Consider the following 16,155-nt stretch of genomic DNA (forward strand, 5'->3'; position numbering starts at 1 on the left):
TTTGTCTGCACGTTCTAACACCGCTGTTCTCCATAGGACAAGCTCTGTGACCCTCGCCTGGGAATGACTAGTGGTCTGTGTTCTTTGAGAACCAGTTTCCCTCTGTGTAAAATGGAGCCCCGCCATCTCCGGGATAATTGGATTCCCCAGGGAAGCACGGCTTCCTAGTCTTCCCGGTGGACCATTCGCTTCCCTGCCAAAGTCAGGGGCGGAGCAGGGGCGCAGATAGACTCTCCCAGTTTTCAAACTGAGATTGTGAGCTCCCGCGGTGACTCCAGGTTGCTGCCCGACAGACGGATGTGTCTTTATCGGTTAAGTCTGGGTCTTGGTTGGACTTTATTGTTTGCTAGGGCGTGTCTTTCTTAGACTGAGGGTAAGCATGCCAGAAGTTTACAACGCAAAATACTCAGTAGCAAAGCATCCTAGGAAGGTGATGTAGTACTTAAACTCCCGAATGCCTCTTACTAGATGTGTGACCTTGAGTACAACATTTAACCTCTTTGAGCCTCAGTTTCCTGTTCTATCTCATAGAGTGGCTGTGAGGGTCAAATGATAGAATCCATGGGAAATGCTTAGGGTTTAACAAATGTAGTGTGCCAAATAAAAGGCAACAAACTCTCGTCTTACTGAGTCAAGTGGATGAGATAGCATGTAAGGAATTACAGTTTGTTTGTTTTTTTTTAAGCAGGAAGATGGCAATCCAAGAAGCTTGAATTCTCTAATCCCACAGGGTTCTGCTTCTTCCTGCCTGAAGTCTGTGAATGGAGAGGCGGAGATGGAGAAAAGAATAGCCTTATTAACCACAAGGTGGAATGCTAGAAGGCTGCAAACAGGCTTTTGCCTTTCAATGGCCATCTTGGGTCCTGTTTTTCAAGGAAAAATATGTGGGCCCCAAATAGAGTCCTCAGTAACCCAGTGTTCCAAAGAGCAGCCTGTTGTGGTGTGCTGGGTATGCACGTCCTACCTTCTTTACACAGAGCCACGAGGAATGCAGCTCAACACTTCTGTGTTGATTACAATGATATGTCTGGTTGTTGCTATGACCAGTTTTTCTGGCAAGCACCCTTTCTGGCAACTTGACCTCTCATAACTTGGGACTAGGACTGACTTCAGTGAGCAGGTGATCTACAAAAAGGTGGATTTCAGTGGGCAGCTAATTCTGGAGCGTGCAGGATGGAGCAAGCAGAACCAGGTTATTATGTATACTTTCATCTCTAGGAAACAGTTTTGCTTTTCTTCACATTTGCGTCAGATGGGAGGGATTTGGGGTGGGAAAAAGCATGCCATAATGAAATCAGGAAGTGAATATTTGCTGTCCAGATTCCAAATAAGAGGCAAAATTAGAATCAAGTGTAGGGGTTTCACACACACACACACACACACACACACACACACACACACACACACACACGCTGGGGAGGGGGAACTTTAAAGCCAATGGGAAGCAGAGAACGGAGGAGGAGTAGAGAAGGGATGTTGAAGAGAAGGTAGCAAGTACACCCTGTGACTGGCACTTGGTACTGGGGCCTGTGGAACCAGATACTGCAACTCTCCATCTGCCCTCCAGGACCTTGATTCTGTTGAGAGCTGCTTCGTGAATAGGGACTATTGAGAGAGAGGAGCAGACCGGAAGCTCATTGGGAGGCTTGGTTAATTTTATAAAGGCTGTCATTGGATCTAGACATCAGTGTTTGCTCTTTATAGTCAGGCACTGCCAGTCCTGAAGCTTCAAGCTTCTGGCTGTTTCCAGAACCTCTCAAGGTGATCACATTCTCAAGGTGATGGTGGTGACAGTTCACTCAGGGGTATTCTAGGATAAGGATTGAAAACTCATCTTTATTCATGTAAGGAGGGAAACGGACGGGCAGCAGAGTAGTCTTTATCTCAGCAGGGCTCCTTCTCTTCCCAGGAGGAAAGTGTTCTTGGGAAGCAGTGCCAAAGGCTGCCGCATGGCTTTAGACTTACTAATTGGCAATCTGGCGGCCGTTTTGATTTGAAGGGTTGCATCTTCCAAAGGGTCTCTCATGAGTCCACAGGACCCTGCCTGATAACAGGTCTGCATGTCTAACAGAACATTCTGCCAAGACAGAAAACCTCCGGTGCTCTGTCGAATATGGTGGCACTTGCCGCGTCTGGCTGATGACTGCTTGAAACTAGGCTCCTATGAGTGAGAAACTGAGTTTTAAATTGTACTTAATTTTATTTTGGAACTGACACATAATTCCATTATTAGAAAAAAGTTTAAGGTCTGGAGAGATGGTTCATGGTGAAGAGCACTGGTTGCTCTACCAGAGATCCTGAGTTCAATTTCCGGCAACCACATGGTGGCTCACAACCATCTATAGTGGGATCTGATGGCCTCTTCTGGCATAGAGGCATATGTGCTGATGGAGCACTCATACATCAAATAAATAAACAAATCTTTAAAAAAAAATTTAAGTATGTTTGCAAAAAGACTTGGGTATGGGAGCTAGTGAGATGGTTCAGTATTTGATCATCAGGATCCACACAATGGAAGAGTACTGACCCTATAAGTTTGTCCACGCACAAAATAAATAAATGTGATTTTTTTTTTTAAAAAAAAGGCATACACATGTCTTTTGAGTTGTAAATCTTATAAAATTTAAATATAGATCAAATACTTCTGATGAAAACTTTATGTCCAAATTGAGATCTGATACACATATCAGATTTTAAAAACTTAGTATAAAAAATATAAAAGATTGTACTGATTCTTGTTTCTCTCCTTACATATTGAAAACCATAATATTCTGGATTGACTAGCTAAAATAAACGTTGAAATCAATCGTAACTATTGTGTGTATTGTTTAGTGTGACTACTGGGAAGTCCACAATGGTGACTATGACTCCAGTTACATTCCTACAGGACAGCACTGGATGCACAGGAGAAGGTTCTTTATTGCAGGGTGGGTTTCTAGGTTTATTTTTCAGATATTGCTTGGTGATATAGCTCAGTGATAGAGCATCTGCCTAACAAGCATAAGGCTTTTGGTTTGATCTCGAGCAGAGAAAGAAAGAGAAAAGGAGGGGGAAGGAAGAGAGATTCTTTTTGGATTGTTACTCTGTGGTGGGTATGTGTGGGTGTGTGCTCGTACGTGTGCATGGAGGCCAGAGGTCAACCTCAGGTGCGTTCCTCAGGAGCCATCCACCTTGTATTTTGTTAGAAGGTTTCTCACTGGGACCTTGTCTTAGTTAGGGTTTCTGTTGCTGTGAAGAGACACGATGACCACAGCAACTCTTATAAAGGAAAACATTTAATTGAGGTGGCAGCTTACAGTTCAGAGGTTCAGTCCGTTATCATCATAGCAGGGAGTGTGGTGATGTGCAGGCAGACATGGTGCTGGCTACTTCTTGATAGAAGGCAACAGGAAATGGTTTCCCTGTCACCACAGGGAGCAAAAGAGACCTCAAAGCCAGTCCCCACAGGGACACTTCCTCCAACAAGACCACACCTACTCCAACAAAGCCACACTTCCTAATAGTGCCACTTCCTTTGGGGGCCATTTTCTTTCAAACCTAAACTTTCTGAGTAGGCTGGGCTGGCTGGCCAAGGAGGCCCAGGGATCCTCCTCCTCATTCTTCCCAGAGCAGCACTGAGAGTGCATGTGCATGTCACCTTGCCTGGTTCTTTGATACGGATTCTGGGGATCAAACTCTGGTCTTCATATGTGCAGAACATACACTTTACAGACTGAACCACCTCCCAAGTCCCTGATTAATACTTCCTCAGAGAAGGCCATGGTCACGCCTGTCAGACATGTAGCTTCCCAAAGTATCTTGAATAGTGACAAAAACCAGAGTCAAATGTTCTGAAATACGTTATCTCCTCCTGACTTCTGTGTAGGCTTGGTCTCTGCCAAGCATGTCTTTAAAGGAATAAAGATGTTAAAATACTATTTACAATTGGTTCACTTTTTTTAATGGATTCCACACTCATGGATTCAACCAATTATAGAATAAAAGATATTTGAAGGGAAAAAACAAACAAACAAACCTGTATTAAATATGCACAGACTTGCTTCATTGTCACTATTCCCTAAAAATATAGCACAATAACTACTCATGCATTATTTACATGTAGTAGATATCATAAGTAATCAGAGGTGACTTACAGGAGGATGTGTATAATTTATAGGCAAATACTGTTTCGTTTCATGTAAGGGACTTGAGGGTGTGTGAATGTATCCATGGTAGAGTATAGAACTAATCTCTCATGTATACTGAAGGAAAACTGCGTGAAGTTACTTAAAAATAGTATTCACCACTGTGCAAAGCCCTATAATTAAGCTAGAAAAGAATAGTATTTTCATCCTAAAATGTATTTTAGTTGTTAACTGAAATCATGTCTGTATAAATATATCATCAAACAGGTCTTGAAACGGACCGGGCATGGGTGCCATGCTGTTAGATAATCCATTCCTAAGAAGCCGAGAAACTGGAATTGAAAGTAGATGTTGTAAATCTATCTTCACTTTCTTCTGCTAAATTCTCTTTAGTGTCTCTACTGTTTTGTTCCTCATCTCTGTATCCCCCGACCCCAATTTTCTCTCTGTTCCTCTGAACATTTTGCTCTCTGTATCTCTTCTCCCTGGTGCTCCAGGGCAGGCCCAAGGCTACTCACAGGGATTAGTGCAGAGCTCTCTTAAATGACAAATATAGAAAACGAGGAAACAAATGTGAAGTCCTGGCTGAGGAGCAGATGGACAGATGGACAGAAAATAGTCAGTTTGAATCCCAATCAAGCTTTCAATTTTTTGAAATAAAAATTTTTACATGAATCATGCATGTATGATGTATGCATGTGGGGTGGGGAGAGTGAACCTCTGTGTGTGTGTGTGTGTGTGTGTGTGTGTGTGTGTGTGTGTGTTTATGGAGGCCAGAGTCTGAATTTGGGTGACTTCTTTGATAACTCTCTACCTTATTTTTGAGATCTCTTTGAAGCAAGAGCTCACTATCTTGGCAAGGCTGGATGGCCAGTAGATCCCAGGTATCTGCTTGTCTCTGGCCCAGTATGCCCAGTGCTGGGTTACAGTAGTGATTGCTACCTGTATTAATCAGAGTTCTCTAAAGGAACAGGACTGATAGGATAAATATTTATACTCAATGCTATCTTCTTTTTTTATATATTTTTTTATTTTTTAAGATTTATTTATTTATTATGTATACAGCATGTATGACTGACTGCAGGCCAGAAGAGGGCACCAGATCTCATTACAGATGATTGTGAGCCACCATGTGGTTGCTGGGAATTGAACTCAGGACCTCTGGAAGAGCAGTCAGTGCTCTTAACTTTTGAGCCATCTCTCCAGCCCCTCAATGCTGTCTTCTGACAGAAAGGCTGAGAACCCAGAACTGTTCAGTCTATGAGATCAGATGTCTCAGCTGTCCTGATCTGGTTCTGGAGTCCTGGGGAATTCCTAGGGTGTTGTGGGATATTTGTACACTGTGTGAAAATGTATTGCTGTGATTGGTGTAATAAAATGCTGAATGGTCAATAGCCATGCAGGAGGTATAGGAGGGACTTCTGGATAGAGAAAGGAAGAGAAGGAGGAATCTAGGCATGCAGGAGATGTGAGTAGAGATGGGGAGGAAACAGGAGGTGCAAAATGGAAGAGAGGTAACTTCACATGATAGAATGTAGACTAATATAAATGGGTTAATTGAAGATATAAGAGCTAGGGGGATAAGCCTAAACTAATGGCCAAGCTTTCACAATTAATAAGAAATCTCCATGTTGTTATTTGGGAATGGGCTGGCAGTATAGAGAAAGGCATGCAACACTAGGGAGCTGCTGGTCTTCAGTCATTATGGAATCCCAAAGAAGTAGGTTCTAATTCTAGTGGCCATTATTATCTGCTTGAACTAGGAAGCTAGTGAGCATCAGGCACAAAGATCTTGTGAGCTTAGGGTTTCTTAGAGTTTCTATTGCTGTGAAGAGACAGTATTATAAAAGCATTATAAAAGAAAGCATTCAAGTGATCCTGGCTTATAGTTCAGAGGTTTAGTCCATTCTCATCATGGCAGGAAGATTGGCAGCACACAGGCAGATATGGTGCTGGAGAAGGAGCTGAGAGTTCTACATCTGAACAGGCAGGCAGCATGAAGAGAGATTGACACTGGGCCTGGCTTGGGCATCTGAAACCTCAAAGCCCACCCCCAGTGACACACTGCCTCCAACAAGGCCACACCTACTCCAATAAGGCCACGCCTCCTAGTAGTGCCACATCCTGAGCGTATTGGGGCCATTTTCATTCAAGCCACCACACCAGGGGAACAGAAGTGTCATATTAAATTCCTGTGATGTCACAATAAATCACTGCAAACTGAGTGTCACTAAACAACAGAAACCCATTCTCTCATAGTCTTGGAGGCTGGAGGTCTAGGACCAAGGTCAAAGTTATGTGTTCTGTCGTCACCCCCCCCCACCCCACCCCCACCCTCCCACCCCCCACCCGCACCCCCCCACCCCCCACCCCCACCTTTCTTTCTCTACCACTTTTCCTGGTTTTGGTGATTTCTGACAATCCTTCCATTCTTTGACTTGGAGATGTGTCATTAAAACTTTTCCTCTTTTTGCATAGCATCCTCCTGTGTGCTCCACGTCCAGATGTCCATCTTATAAAGACACTAGTTATATTAGACTTAGGGCCCACTTTAATCCAGTTGAACTTCATCTTGACATGATGTCAACTGGAAAGACCCTATTTTACAAATAAGGTGACATAGGTTCCAGGTTGACATAAAGTTGGGAAACATTATTACCCAGTATACACATCTTAATGACATCAAGGGTAGAGTCTATGTGTTCTAGGGTGTGTGGGTGAAAATGAAGCACATTATGATTATGTTCGACTTGACCCTCAGCTCTGCTATTTATGAGCTATAATTTTAGCCAGTTGTTTAATACTGTTGTGCCTTAATTTTCCCACCTACAAAGTGAAAAGAGAACCTACCTATAGGCTTGTTTTTAGGATCAAAGGAATTGTTGCAAAGAAACCAGTTGGGGAGCTCATTGAGGATGGTGCCCCTGAGCCAGAGGTGACAGAAGGAGAGATGGCAGAGTTGATGATGAGGGTGCCACATCTGTTGGGGTACAAGATACATGGATTGCCTTTTTGTCAACCTCTTTATATTCATATCTCAGCAGTGCGTTCTCTCTGACTGTGATAGTTCATTTTGAGCATCAGCTTGGCTGAGTTAGGAAATGAGTAGGAGTGCAGCGGTGGCACAAGCCTTTAATCCCAGCCCTTGAGAGGCAGAGGCAGGTGGATCTCTGTGAGTTCGAGGCCAGCCTGGTCTACAGAGCGAGTTCCAGGCTACACAGATAAACCCTGTCTCAAAAAACAAAAACAAAAACAAACAAAAAAAGAACTAGAAGAAGAAGGAAATGAGTAGGAGATTAATAAGGTACAAGGTAAGATGTGTGTGTTTGTGATGATATTTCTAGAAACAGTCAGGTCATGAATCCTCTGGTTTAATCAATGGCTGGATCCTTTAAATGAATTCGTATTCTGATGACATTTTGGGGAGGTAGTGAAATGTAGGAAGTAGGACTTGGTTGGAGGAAGTATATCTTGGGGCCATATTCATCCCGGTCCCTTCTTATATCTCCTTTCTCTCTTTTTCCTCAGCTACACACTCCCACCACCATGATTTTCTGCCCAGTGCATCCTTCCCCAGCTTGGTTATTTGTCAGGAGTTTTGTGACAGTAATGGGAAAAGTAATGAACACACCATCTAATACCCAGAACACCTCTCCGCCCCAACACACACACACACACACACACACACACACACACACACACGTGCATGCACACACAGGCACACACAGACACAGCTGCAGACACACACACAGACACACAGGCACAGACACACACACAGGCACACACAGACACACAGGCACACACAGACAGACAGACAGACAGACACACACACACACGAGCATTCACACACAGGCACACACAGACACACAGGCACAGACAGACACACACACACACAGGCACACACAGACACACTGGCACAGACACATACACACAGACACACTGGCACAGACACACACAGACACACAGGCACACACAGGCACACAAGCACAGACAGACACAGAGGCACATACAGACACACACAAAGGCACACACATTTAATAGCATTTGCAGCACACATGCACACACATGTCCCAAGCCATTGTGACATCAGACTGGAGTTAATTTACCAGCAGTCTCTGCACATGCCCCACCTCCAACACAAACCCCTGAGCTGCCCCTCACTCTAAGTTCTCCTTCAAACTCTTGTCCAGGAAACAGTTCAAGCTCCTGCAGTCCCAGTGTGAATCCCTCCTTGCCTTCAGTCAGGACTCTCTGTGCCAAATGGAAGAATCCAGGAGACAAATGCTAGGAGCTGGGGAGTTCATCCTTCTGGTGGCTTACTTAACCATTTTACAGGACCAAATTGGATGCATTTTATCAAATTTGCTTAATGTACCTTAGGGCATGTTTAAAATAATATTTCTCAAACAATGATGCTGAAAATTTGGATTATGAGTCACTTATGATGGACTGTGATTCCCTGTGTATATTACACATACTCAGGATTTCTTTTACAATTTGAATGCCTAACCATGAATTCTTATGAGATTAACATTTTTATCATTATAAAAACCTACTAATCAGCAAAGGAGGCATTCTTTTGCTTTATTCATGTGTGTGTATGTTTTTTTGTTTTTTTTTGTTTTTTTTCAGAGCTGAGGCCCGAACCCAGGGCCTTGCGCTTGCTAGGCAAGCACTCTACCACTGAGCTAAATCCCCAACCCTGTGTGTATGTTTTTTAAAATAGGATTTATTTTTAGAACAGTTTTAGAACCACAGCAAAATCAAATAGGAAGTAGAATATCCATGTACACCCTGCTCTCCAACACCCCCCGACCAGAGTTCATATTAGTTATAATTAATGAACCTGTTTGCACATCATTAGCCCCCAAAGTCCATAGTTTCATTAGGGCTTGCTCTTGATGTAGTTCTATGGGTTTGGACAAGTACATAGAGAATACTGTAGCTTCACTGTCCTCCAAGTTCTCAGTGCTCTGCCTGTTCAGTGCTCCCCCCTCCTCCCTACCTCCTGGAGATTGCGGGTCTTTCATTGCCCCCATCATTCGCCTTTTGCAGAAGGTGATATCCTTGGAATCATGCACATGCAGTCTTTTCAGCTTGGTTTCTTTCACTTAGTATTCAAGTTTCTTTCATGTCTTTCCATGGCTAGCTAGCTAGCTTTTGTATTTTTAGCCCTGCACAATCTGGATGCATCACAGTTCATTCATCAATTCATTCAGGACCTTTATTAGGGACTGTTTTTGGGGAAGAAGGATTTCTTACAGTCAAGGCTTTTACTCCAGTGACCAAGGCCATGTTGTGCTTATATCAATGACCAAAATATGTCTATTACAATGAAATGTCCAGTGTCTTAGTTAGGATTTCTGTTGCGGTGATAAAACACCACGATCAAAATGGAACTTGGGGAGAAAGGGATTTATTTCTCTTACACTTCCAGGTGATGGTCCGTCACTGGGGGATGAGTTAGAGAAATCATTCTCATGAACACCTGCTATGGAAATGGGAGGTTCTTAGAGACCTGGTCTTTCTTTGGGTTCCACATCCTGTGCCTGGCTACTGCAAGGGAAGTAGCTGGATGGCACTGAACAGAACTCCTTTTTGCCACCCATCTTTTCTGTTCTGGGATGTTGTTTCCTAGGAATGCTGCTGTGATACTGTGTGCATTCACTGGCTGCTGCTCCAACCTGGATGCTTATTATGATAATTGAGACTTATGTACCACCTCCTATGATGTGTTTTTCTGAGGTTCTGTCATCCCCACTGGCATTAGCCCAGTCAACTTCACACAAAAGAAGTAGACATTTTCTTTGACTGTTGATTGATGTGAAATTCCCAGCTCACTGTGGATGATACCATTCCTGAGCTGGTGGTCCTGGATGATATAAAAAAGAAGCTGAACAAGCCATGAGGAACAAGTCAGTAAGCAGCATGCCTCTATGACCTCTCATAAGTTCCTGCCTTCTTGAGTTCCGGACCTGACTTCCCAGAATGATGAGCTTCAACGTGTAAGATGAAATAACCCCTTCCTCCCCATGCTGCTTTTGACCATGGTGTTTTATCGCACCATAGAGACTCTAACTAAGACACAGAATCTCTATCTACGGGCCTACAGAGGACTGAGAGTACCTCTCTACCAGTGTGTTCTCTGGTGTCTTCAAAATGACACTTCTTTCAGGACCCTAGAGGTAGGTAGGATATGGTTCTTCTGGCTTTTGATGGTACTATCTAATCTATCATGTCCATTTTGGGAGGAGGTATTTTCAACCTACCCTCCACTGCCTGCTAGAGAATTCAGGCTTTTCCTCCTAACTGGAGGTGGGCCATTGTTATAATGCAACCAGAGTCATTCTTATAGTGCATTCACCCAGTGTCCAAGGGCCACTTAACATGAACTCAGCCAGTGTCCTTGGAGAGTGTCCACATCCATAACCTCGCATCATATTTAGTCTGTGCCATTCCTTGAAGCAGGGTCTTGAAATCCAGTCTCCTAAGCACGGCACAGCCATTGCAATCAGGAACTCTCAATAACTTCCAATGAATGCGCTGGGTCTGCACAAGAATGAGGCTTCAACAGCCAGCCATGGATGGAGGAAGGGCTCAGAAAGCCCTACTCCTCCTCGATGGACTATTTGCTTCTGACAGATTTGAAGACGGGAGGAGTCATTGCCTTTAAGTTGTGTACCCACTGGTGACTCCGACAGGCTTAAATGGATAGTCCCAATCCAGGGGTCCCACAGATGACTCTGGTTAAACTAGACAGGTCACAAAACTGAAAGTCCTAAGTCTAGGAAGGATTGATGAGAGTGAAAATGGTATGAAAAAGGGCTAGGGAAGCTGGGTAGTGGTGGCGCACACCTTTAATCCCAACACTCTGCCCTGAGGCCAAGGCAGGTGGATCTCTGTGAGTTCAAGCCTGGTCTACAGAGTGAGTTCCAGGACAGCCAGGACTAAGCAGAAACACTCTGTCTCCAAAAAAAAAAAAAAAAGAAAAAAAAAGAAAGAAAGAAAAAGAAAAAAAAAGAAAGGCTGGGGAGAATGTAATCAGAATGCATTATTTATATCTATGAAATTGTCAAAGGAATAACTTAATAAAGGAAAATGAGGGTGATTTTCTAGTGGATAAAAATGGCTTTCACATGTGGGGTATACCTAGGGGCTTGTGCAGTGTGGCATCCTTTGTCTTGACATTGAGGGTAGTTAAGTGGTCACATTTATAATGTATTCATTTTTAGAGAAATGTGTTTCACAGTAAAAGGACAAAAATCAGTTAAATTAAACAAAATTAATGTTTTATACATTCCACTTAGACTTTCTCTGGCCACTAAATACAATTCTGTATATAACTCCTTACTTTGTATAAGAATCTGAGAAACTTACTGAGATAGAATTTTATAAGTTTAGTACTACTTTCCCAATACACTTGAATTGTCTGCTTCCAGTTGGTTCTTCTTGGTTATATGCCAGAAGCAAAAATAGGTTCTATGTTTCCACAGCCTGATCTGGCCATTCTGAAACACAATAATTTGTTTTACCAACTTGCAATAACAGTAAAACTATGGAAATCATAAAATTCTAGCAAGTCAGGTGGGATTTTCTACATGCTTCCTGCCAGGCCCCGCAGGACTTGCGTCTTACAACATATATCTATTTATATCTACTTACAAATAAGGACATGGAAGGAGAAAATGGCTAAGAAATTTGCTCCTGTAATGTGGCCCAAAGTAGCAAAGGACTACTCATGTGCTCTAACCATGAGGTGCCATAGACTTACGTCACCCTCTTTAGAAGCAGACAGTGCATACTCAGAACAGTGGACAACCCCTTTTCCATTTCCACTGGAGTCTATTGGCTTTCCGTGGTCCAGAGAAGCTAGGATCCTACTTTTGAAGGGTTCCTATGGCGAAGCTGTTGGGAAGGAAAGGGACCAAAGACTGAAATCTGTATAACCTGTTTCTTCCAGTTACTGGACTTTAACTCAGCTATTCCTGCTCCATGCAGTAGGGGGCGCCTCTTGGCAGTTTTTAAAAAGCCTTTAATGTTGCTGAGGGGGCGTGACCACCAGCTCAAGAAGAAAAGGCAAAAGCAATATTAAAACCCGACTAAGTAGTTTTAAAACTCCCCGAAACTCGGTAAACAGTACAAGAGGTGGTAGAAAAGCAACGAATTAGGTTTCGCGAGTTTTTAAAAGGCAACAACATTTCTGTGGTTTTCCCGAACTGCCTGCAGTTCGTCCCGAATCCACCGTGGTTTCATACGCTGCACAAAATTACTTCTCGTCGCGGTGTCCTCTTTCAGGTCCACATTTTCTGAATTCATAAGCTGTGCCTGCGGCCCTGCGTGGACTCCGAGAGTGTGGATATCAGTTTACACTTGGCCTTCAGCAAATAATCCTCCAGAGCACTCCCACTCCCCACTCCCCACCCCTCCCCGCCCCCTCCGCCCTCCCAGCCCTGGAGAAACCCTCCCCTAGCCTGGAGACATCCTCTCCCAGGGCGGAGGGCCCAGCGCCAGCGCTCGCTCGCGTCTTCTCCGCCGTTTGGCCAAAACTTGGTTTCTCTAAGAGCCATGCTTCGAGTGATTGTGGAATCTGCCACTAACATCCCTAAAACGAAATTTGGGAAACCGGATCCTATCGTTTCTGTCATCTTTAAGGGTAAGGCAACGTTTTCTTCTCTTTCTGAAGCCCTTTTCTGGAAGGCTAGACACTTGGATCTCGTTCTTTTCAAATCAGCCCTTGGCGGATGGTGAAGCCAAGTCTCTCCCTGCTCCCCTGGCGGTTCCAGGCTTACCTGGGCAGGTCAGGATCGATCACTGCTGAGGGCATTTAACTTTATCTATGAGACTCACTGAATGACCAGACGTTTCTGTAAACTCTTGGGAGACCCTCTATTTGCTCCTCTCCTGATTTCAGGTATGGAGGGCTTTGTTGGTTCAAAGTTAGTGTCCATAGATGAGGGTGCATTTTAAGAACTTTCCCTCCTTGTGAGAAATGAGTGATGAGGAAGAGGAGCAATTCATTAACTGCTGGAGGCACCATTACACTATTAACCCGTTCGATGCCGCTTTTACTGTCATGTGGGTTTTCAGTACGTTATGAGGTTACTCTTTGTAATGTTCTGCATCTCCAGGAGTTGGGGGATTTGGTTATGTTCTGTAAGTTTGATATTGCCCACCCCAAAGGAGCTCTGAAGCACGTCTGCAGCTTGGGAGTCTGGCTGTGTGACCTGGGGCAAATGACTTCATCATTCCTCTATGTCTCTGTGCAAAACAAGGGAGGAAGGTTTAGACTGGCTGGTCTTTAAACGGCCTCTTGGAATTCCAAGTAGTTATTTATGACACTAACTATGATTGCGGCCGAGGGGACTGGGACGGGTGGCTGCTAACACAGGATGCTCCCTAACCAGGCAGGGTTAGGTGACCCAGCTTGGGTTGGAGGGCTGGGGTAAACCTGGACTTGGGGGTTTCGTCTGTTTTCCCTTTAGCCTCGCTTCTCGGTGGGGCACCCTGCTGAACCAGAGCTTTGACAGGCAGGCATTTCCTTACCACACCTTGGCGTATTTCCCACCAACCCCAGGAATTTGACAACTTGTCTCTCACAGGTTCTGTGTAGTTTACCCCTTTCTCCACTCTTGTGTCCATTTCTATTTCTCTTCTCAAATCTTCCTTCCCTCCAGAGGGTGAACAAGAAAAGGAAAGACGGGGGTAGGGGGGTGGGGAAGAAAAGGAAAGACACAAAACTCAAAGCTGCTAAATGGCTGTCCAGTTAGAAAGAGGGAAAGGAAGGAAGGAAGGAAGGAAGGAAGGAAGGAAGGAAGGAAGGGGGGGAGGGAGGGAGGGAGGAAGGAAGGGAGGAAGGGAGGAAGGGAGGAAGGGAGGAAGAGGGAGGGAGAGAGGGAGAGAAGGGAGGGAGAGAGGGAGGAAGGAAGGAAAAGAGAAGAGACCTAGGAAACAAAACTGAGACTTTTACAGGACACTGTGGTTTGCAGTTCTTACTCTGGATTATGGGAGTCATATTGAATCCATTTGCATGTAGTACTTAACAAAAATCTGTTTATCTTAAAGCCGTTACACAACACTAAAATAACATGAAGAATTTGTGCCTTTCATCATTGGCATGTAAAAGGGGTCACTTTTGAGGCAAATTGTACAGATTATGGAATGATCCGGAATTGTCACTTAAAAATCTAACTTATCTTGGAAGGATATGCAGTAATGGAAATTTAATTGTCTGAAAATATGTTGATGAGTGAAAATACTCAGTTGAAATAGGGAAACTTTTAAATTGGCAAATGTGGTCTAACCAAACAATCATGTTTCTGATTCCCTTTGGTTGTACAGATTGTGTAGTAAAGTCACTCACTCACTCATTCATTCATTCATTCATTCATTCATCTGACAAAAGAAAGATCATTGAACTCAATGTGGGAACACCTGAACTCTAGGCAAGCATTTCTTCTTTGTGGGGTCTCCCGTTTTTTCGGTCCTGGGGAATCAATCCTGGGGTCTTGCACACACTGCCACTGAGCTGCGTCTCTGTCCTGCACATTGACACCAGCCAGCATTCCTAAGTAACTGATCACCTTGGCTATCCCAGCTCGAACCATCAGGGTCTCAGCTTTCTTGGCTCTGGCATGTAGCAGGATACTCTCTATCTAGCTTTAAGATGCTGTAACTTTCTAGGACCAAGACTTTGATCATCTATCTGCTCTCAGTGAGTTCTGAAAGCCAGTGTCTCAGAAGGTACGGGAAATGCAGTAATGAGTATGATTTCTTCTCTTGCCTTCCCTCTTTCCCAGCAGTCTGAAAACCTCGCTGATGGCAAATTCTTTCCTGCTGTGTATCCAGTTTTGAGCACTGTGTAAAATTAAGTAGGATTAAATCCTGATAGAACTAAGGATCTTACATCGTGGTATCAATGTTCATAAATGACCAGGGGGAAAAACAGCTCTGCCTACTTCCTGTGATGGCAGGAAACATGGCTGATTGAGAGGAGGTCATGGGAATGATGACACTTGTGTGGATACTGTGAGGCTGTGTCCATCAGCTTTCCATCACTGTGACAAGGACAGAGATAGCTATCCAGGAAGAGAGAACATTGCTTTTGACTCAGGGTTTTGGAGATTCAGTCTATAACTGAGCAGATCTACTGCTTTTCAGCCTCCGAGGGAGGATGGAGGGGTCACTTCCTGAAAGGAGTGTGTGGCAGAGCAATCCTGTTCACATCATGGCCAGAAGAAGGGGGAAAGGAAGAAATAAGGGTCTTGAAACCTCTGCGACAACACACCCCAGTGATCTAAATCCTCCTACAAGTTCCCAGCTCTTACAGGTTTTACCACTAGGTTCTGCTACATCGTAAGCTGGACAATAAGCCTTTAACTGCTGGGACTTTGAGGACCACGTCTCTGAACCCCAGCAGAGGCCCTGACTGCTAGCCTGCAGCTACAGGGCTGCTGGGAGCATACATACTAGTCACCAGCTAGCTTGGAGCTGACCTCAGGCCTTGTGTAGCCTTCCACCCGACTGCTGAGTGTCGCTCCGGGCCTCGTATGAACCAGGAAGGATGGCTGTGCTTCTGCTGTTGGAATTTGCATATGCAGGAAGGCAACAGAGATTATGGAGGCAACAGAGCTTATGCCATTTTTCACCTTCTTGGGTTCCAGGAACTAGTTCTAAATTTTAAGCCAGCTTGTCTGAGAGCTACAGGTAGCCATCTGCCTCTAGCTCCTCATAGACAGAGTGTGCAGCGGGGTCCAGCTGGAATTCGACTGTCCAGACCTCTGAAACCTCTGAACTCCAAGACATAACCATTTAGAGATTTGAAGTATGGGCTGGCAAGAAGGCTCAATGGTTAAAAAATGCTTGCTACCAAGACTGGTGGCCTGAGTGCAGTTCTTGGAACCCACGTGGAGAAAAAGAACATACTCCTGTAACTTGTCCTCTGATCACCCCCAACGCGTGCACACACACACACACACACACACACACACACACACACACACAGGCATACACACATTCACACACAGACATATAC

The 16,155-nt window shown here is 44.3% G+C and overlaps 1 protein-coding gene across 1 annotated transcript in view; it reads left to right on the forward strand.

Moving 5' to 3' along the window:
- Positions 1-12,608: 12,608 nt before the first annotated feature.
- The window catches only part of Myof (myoferlin), a 147,208-nt gene continuing 143,661 nt past the window's right edge, over positions 12,609-16,155 (forward strand). Inside the window, exon 1 of the mRNA XM_059253753.1 lies at positions 12,609-12,777. Coding sequence (XP_059109736.1) covers positions 12,690-12,777 — 88 coding nt within the window. The 5' untranslated portion in view covers positions 12,609-12,689. The remainder of the gene's footprint in view (positions 12,778-16,155) is intronic.

The sequence above is a fragment of the Peromyscus eremicus genome, chromosome 1 (genome assembly GCF_949786415.1).
Source record: "Peromyscus eremicus chromosome 1, PerEre_H2_v1, whole genome shotgun sequence".
NCBI classification, from domain to species: Eukaryota; Metazoa; Chordata; class Mammalia; order Rodentia; family Cricetidae; genus Peromyscus; species Peromyscus eremicus.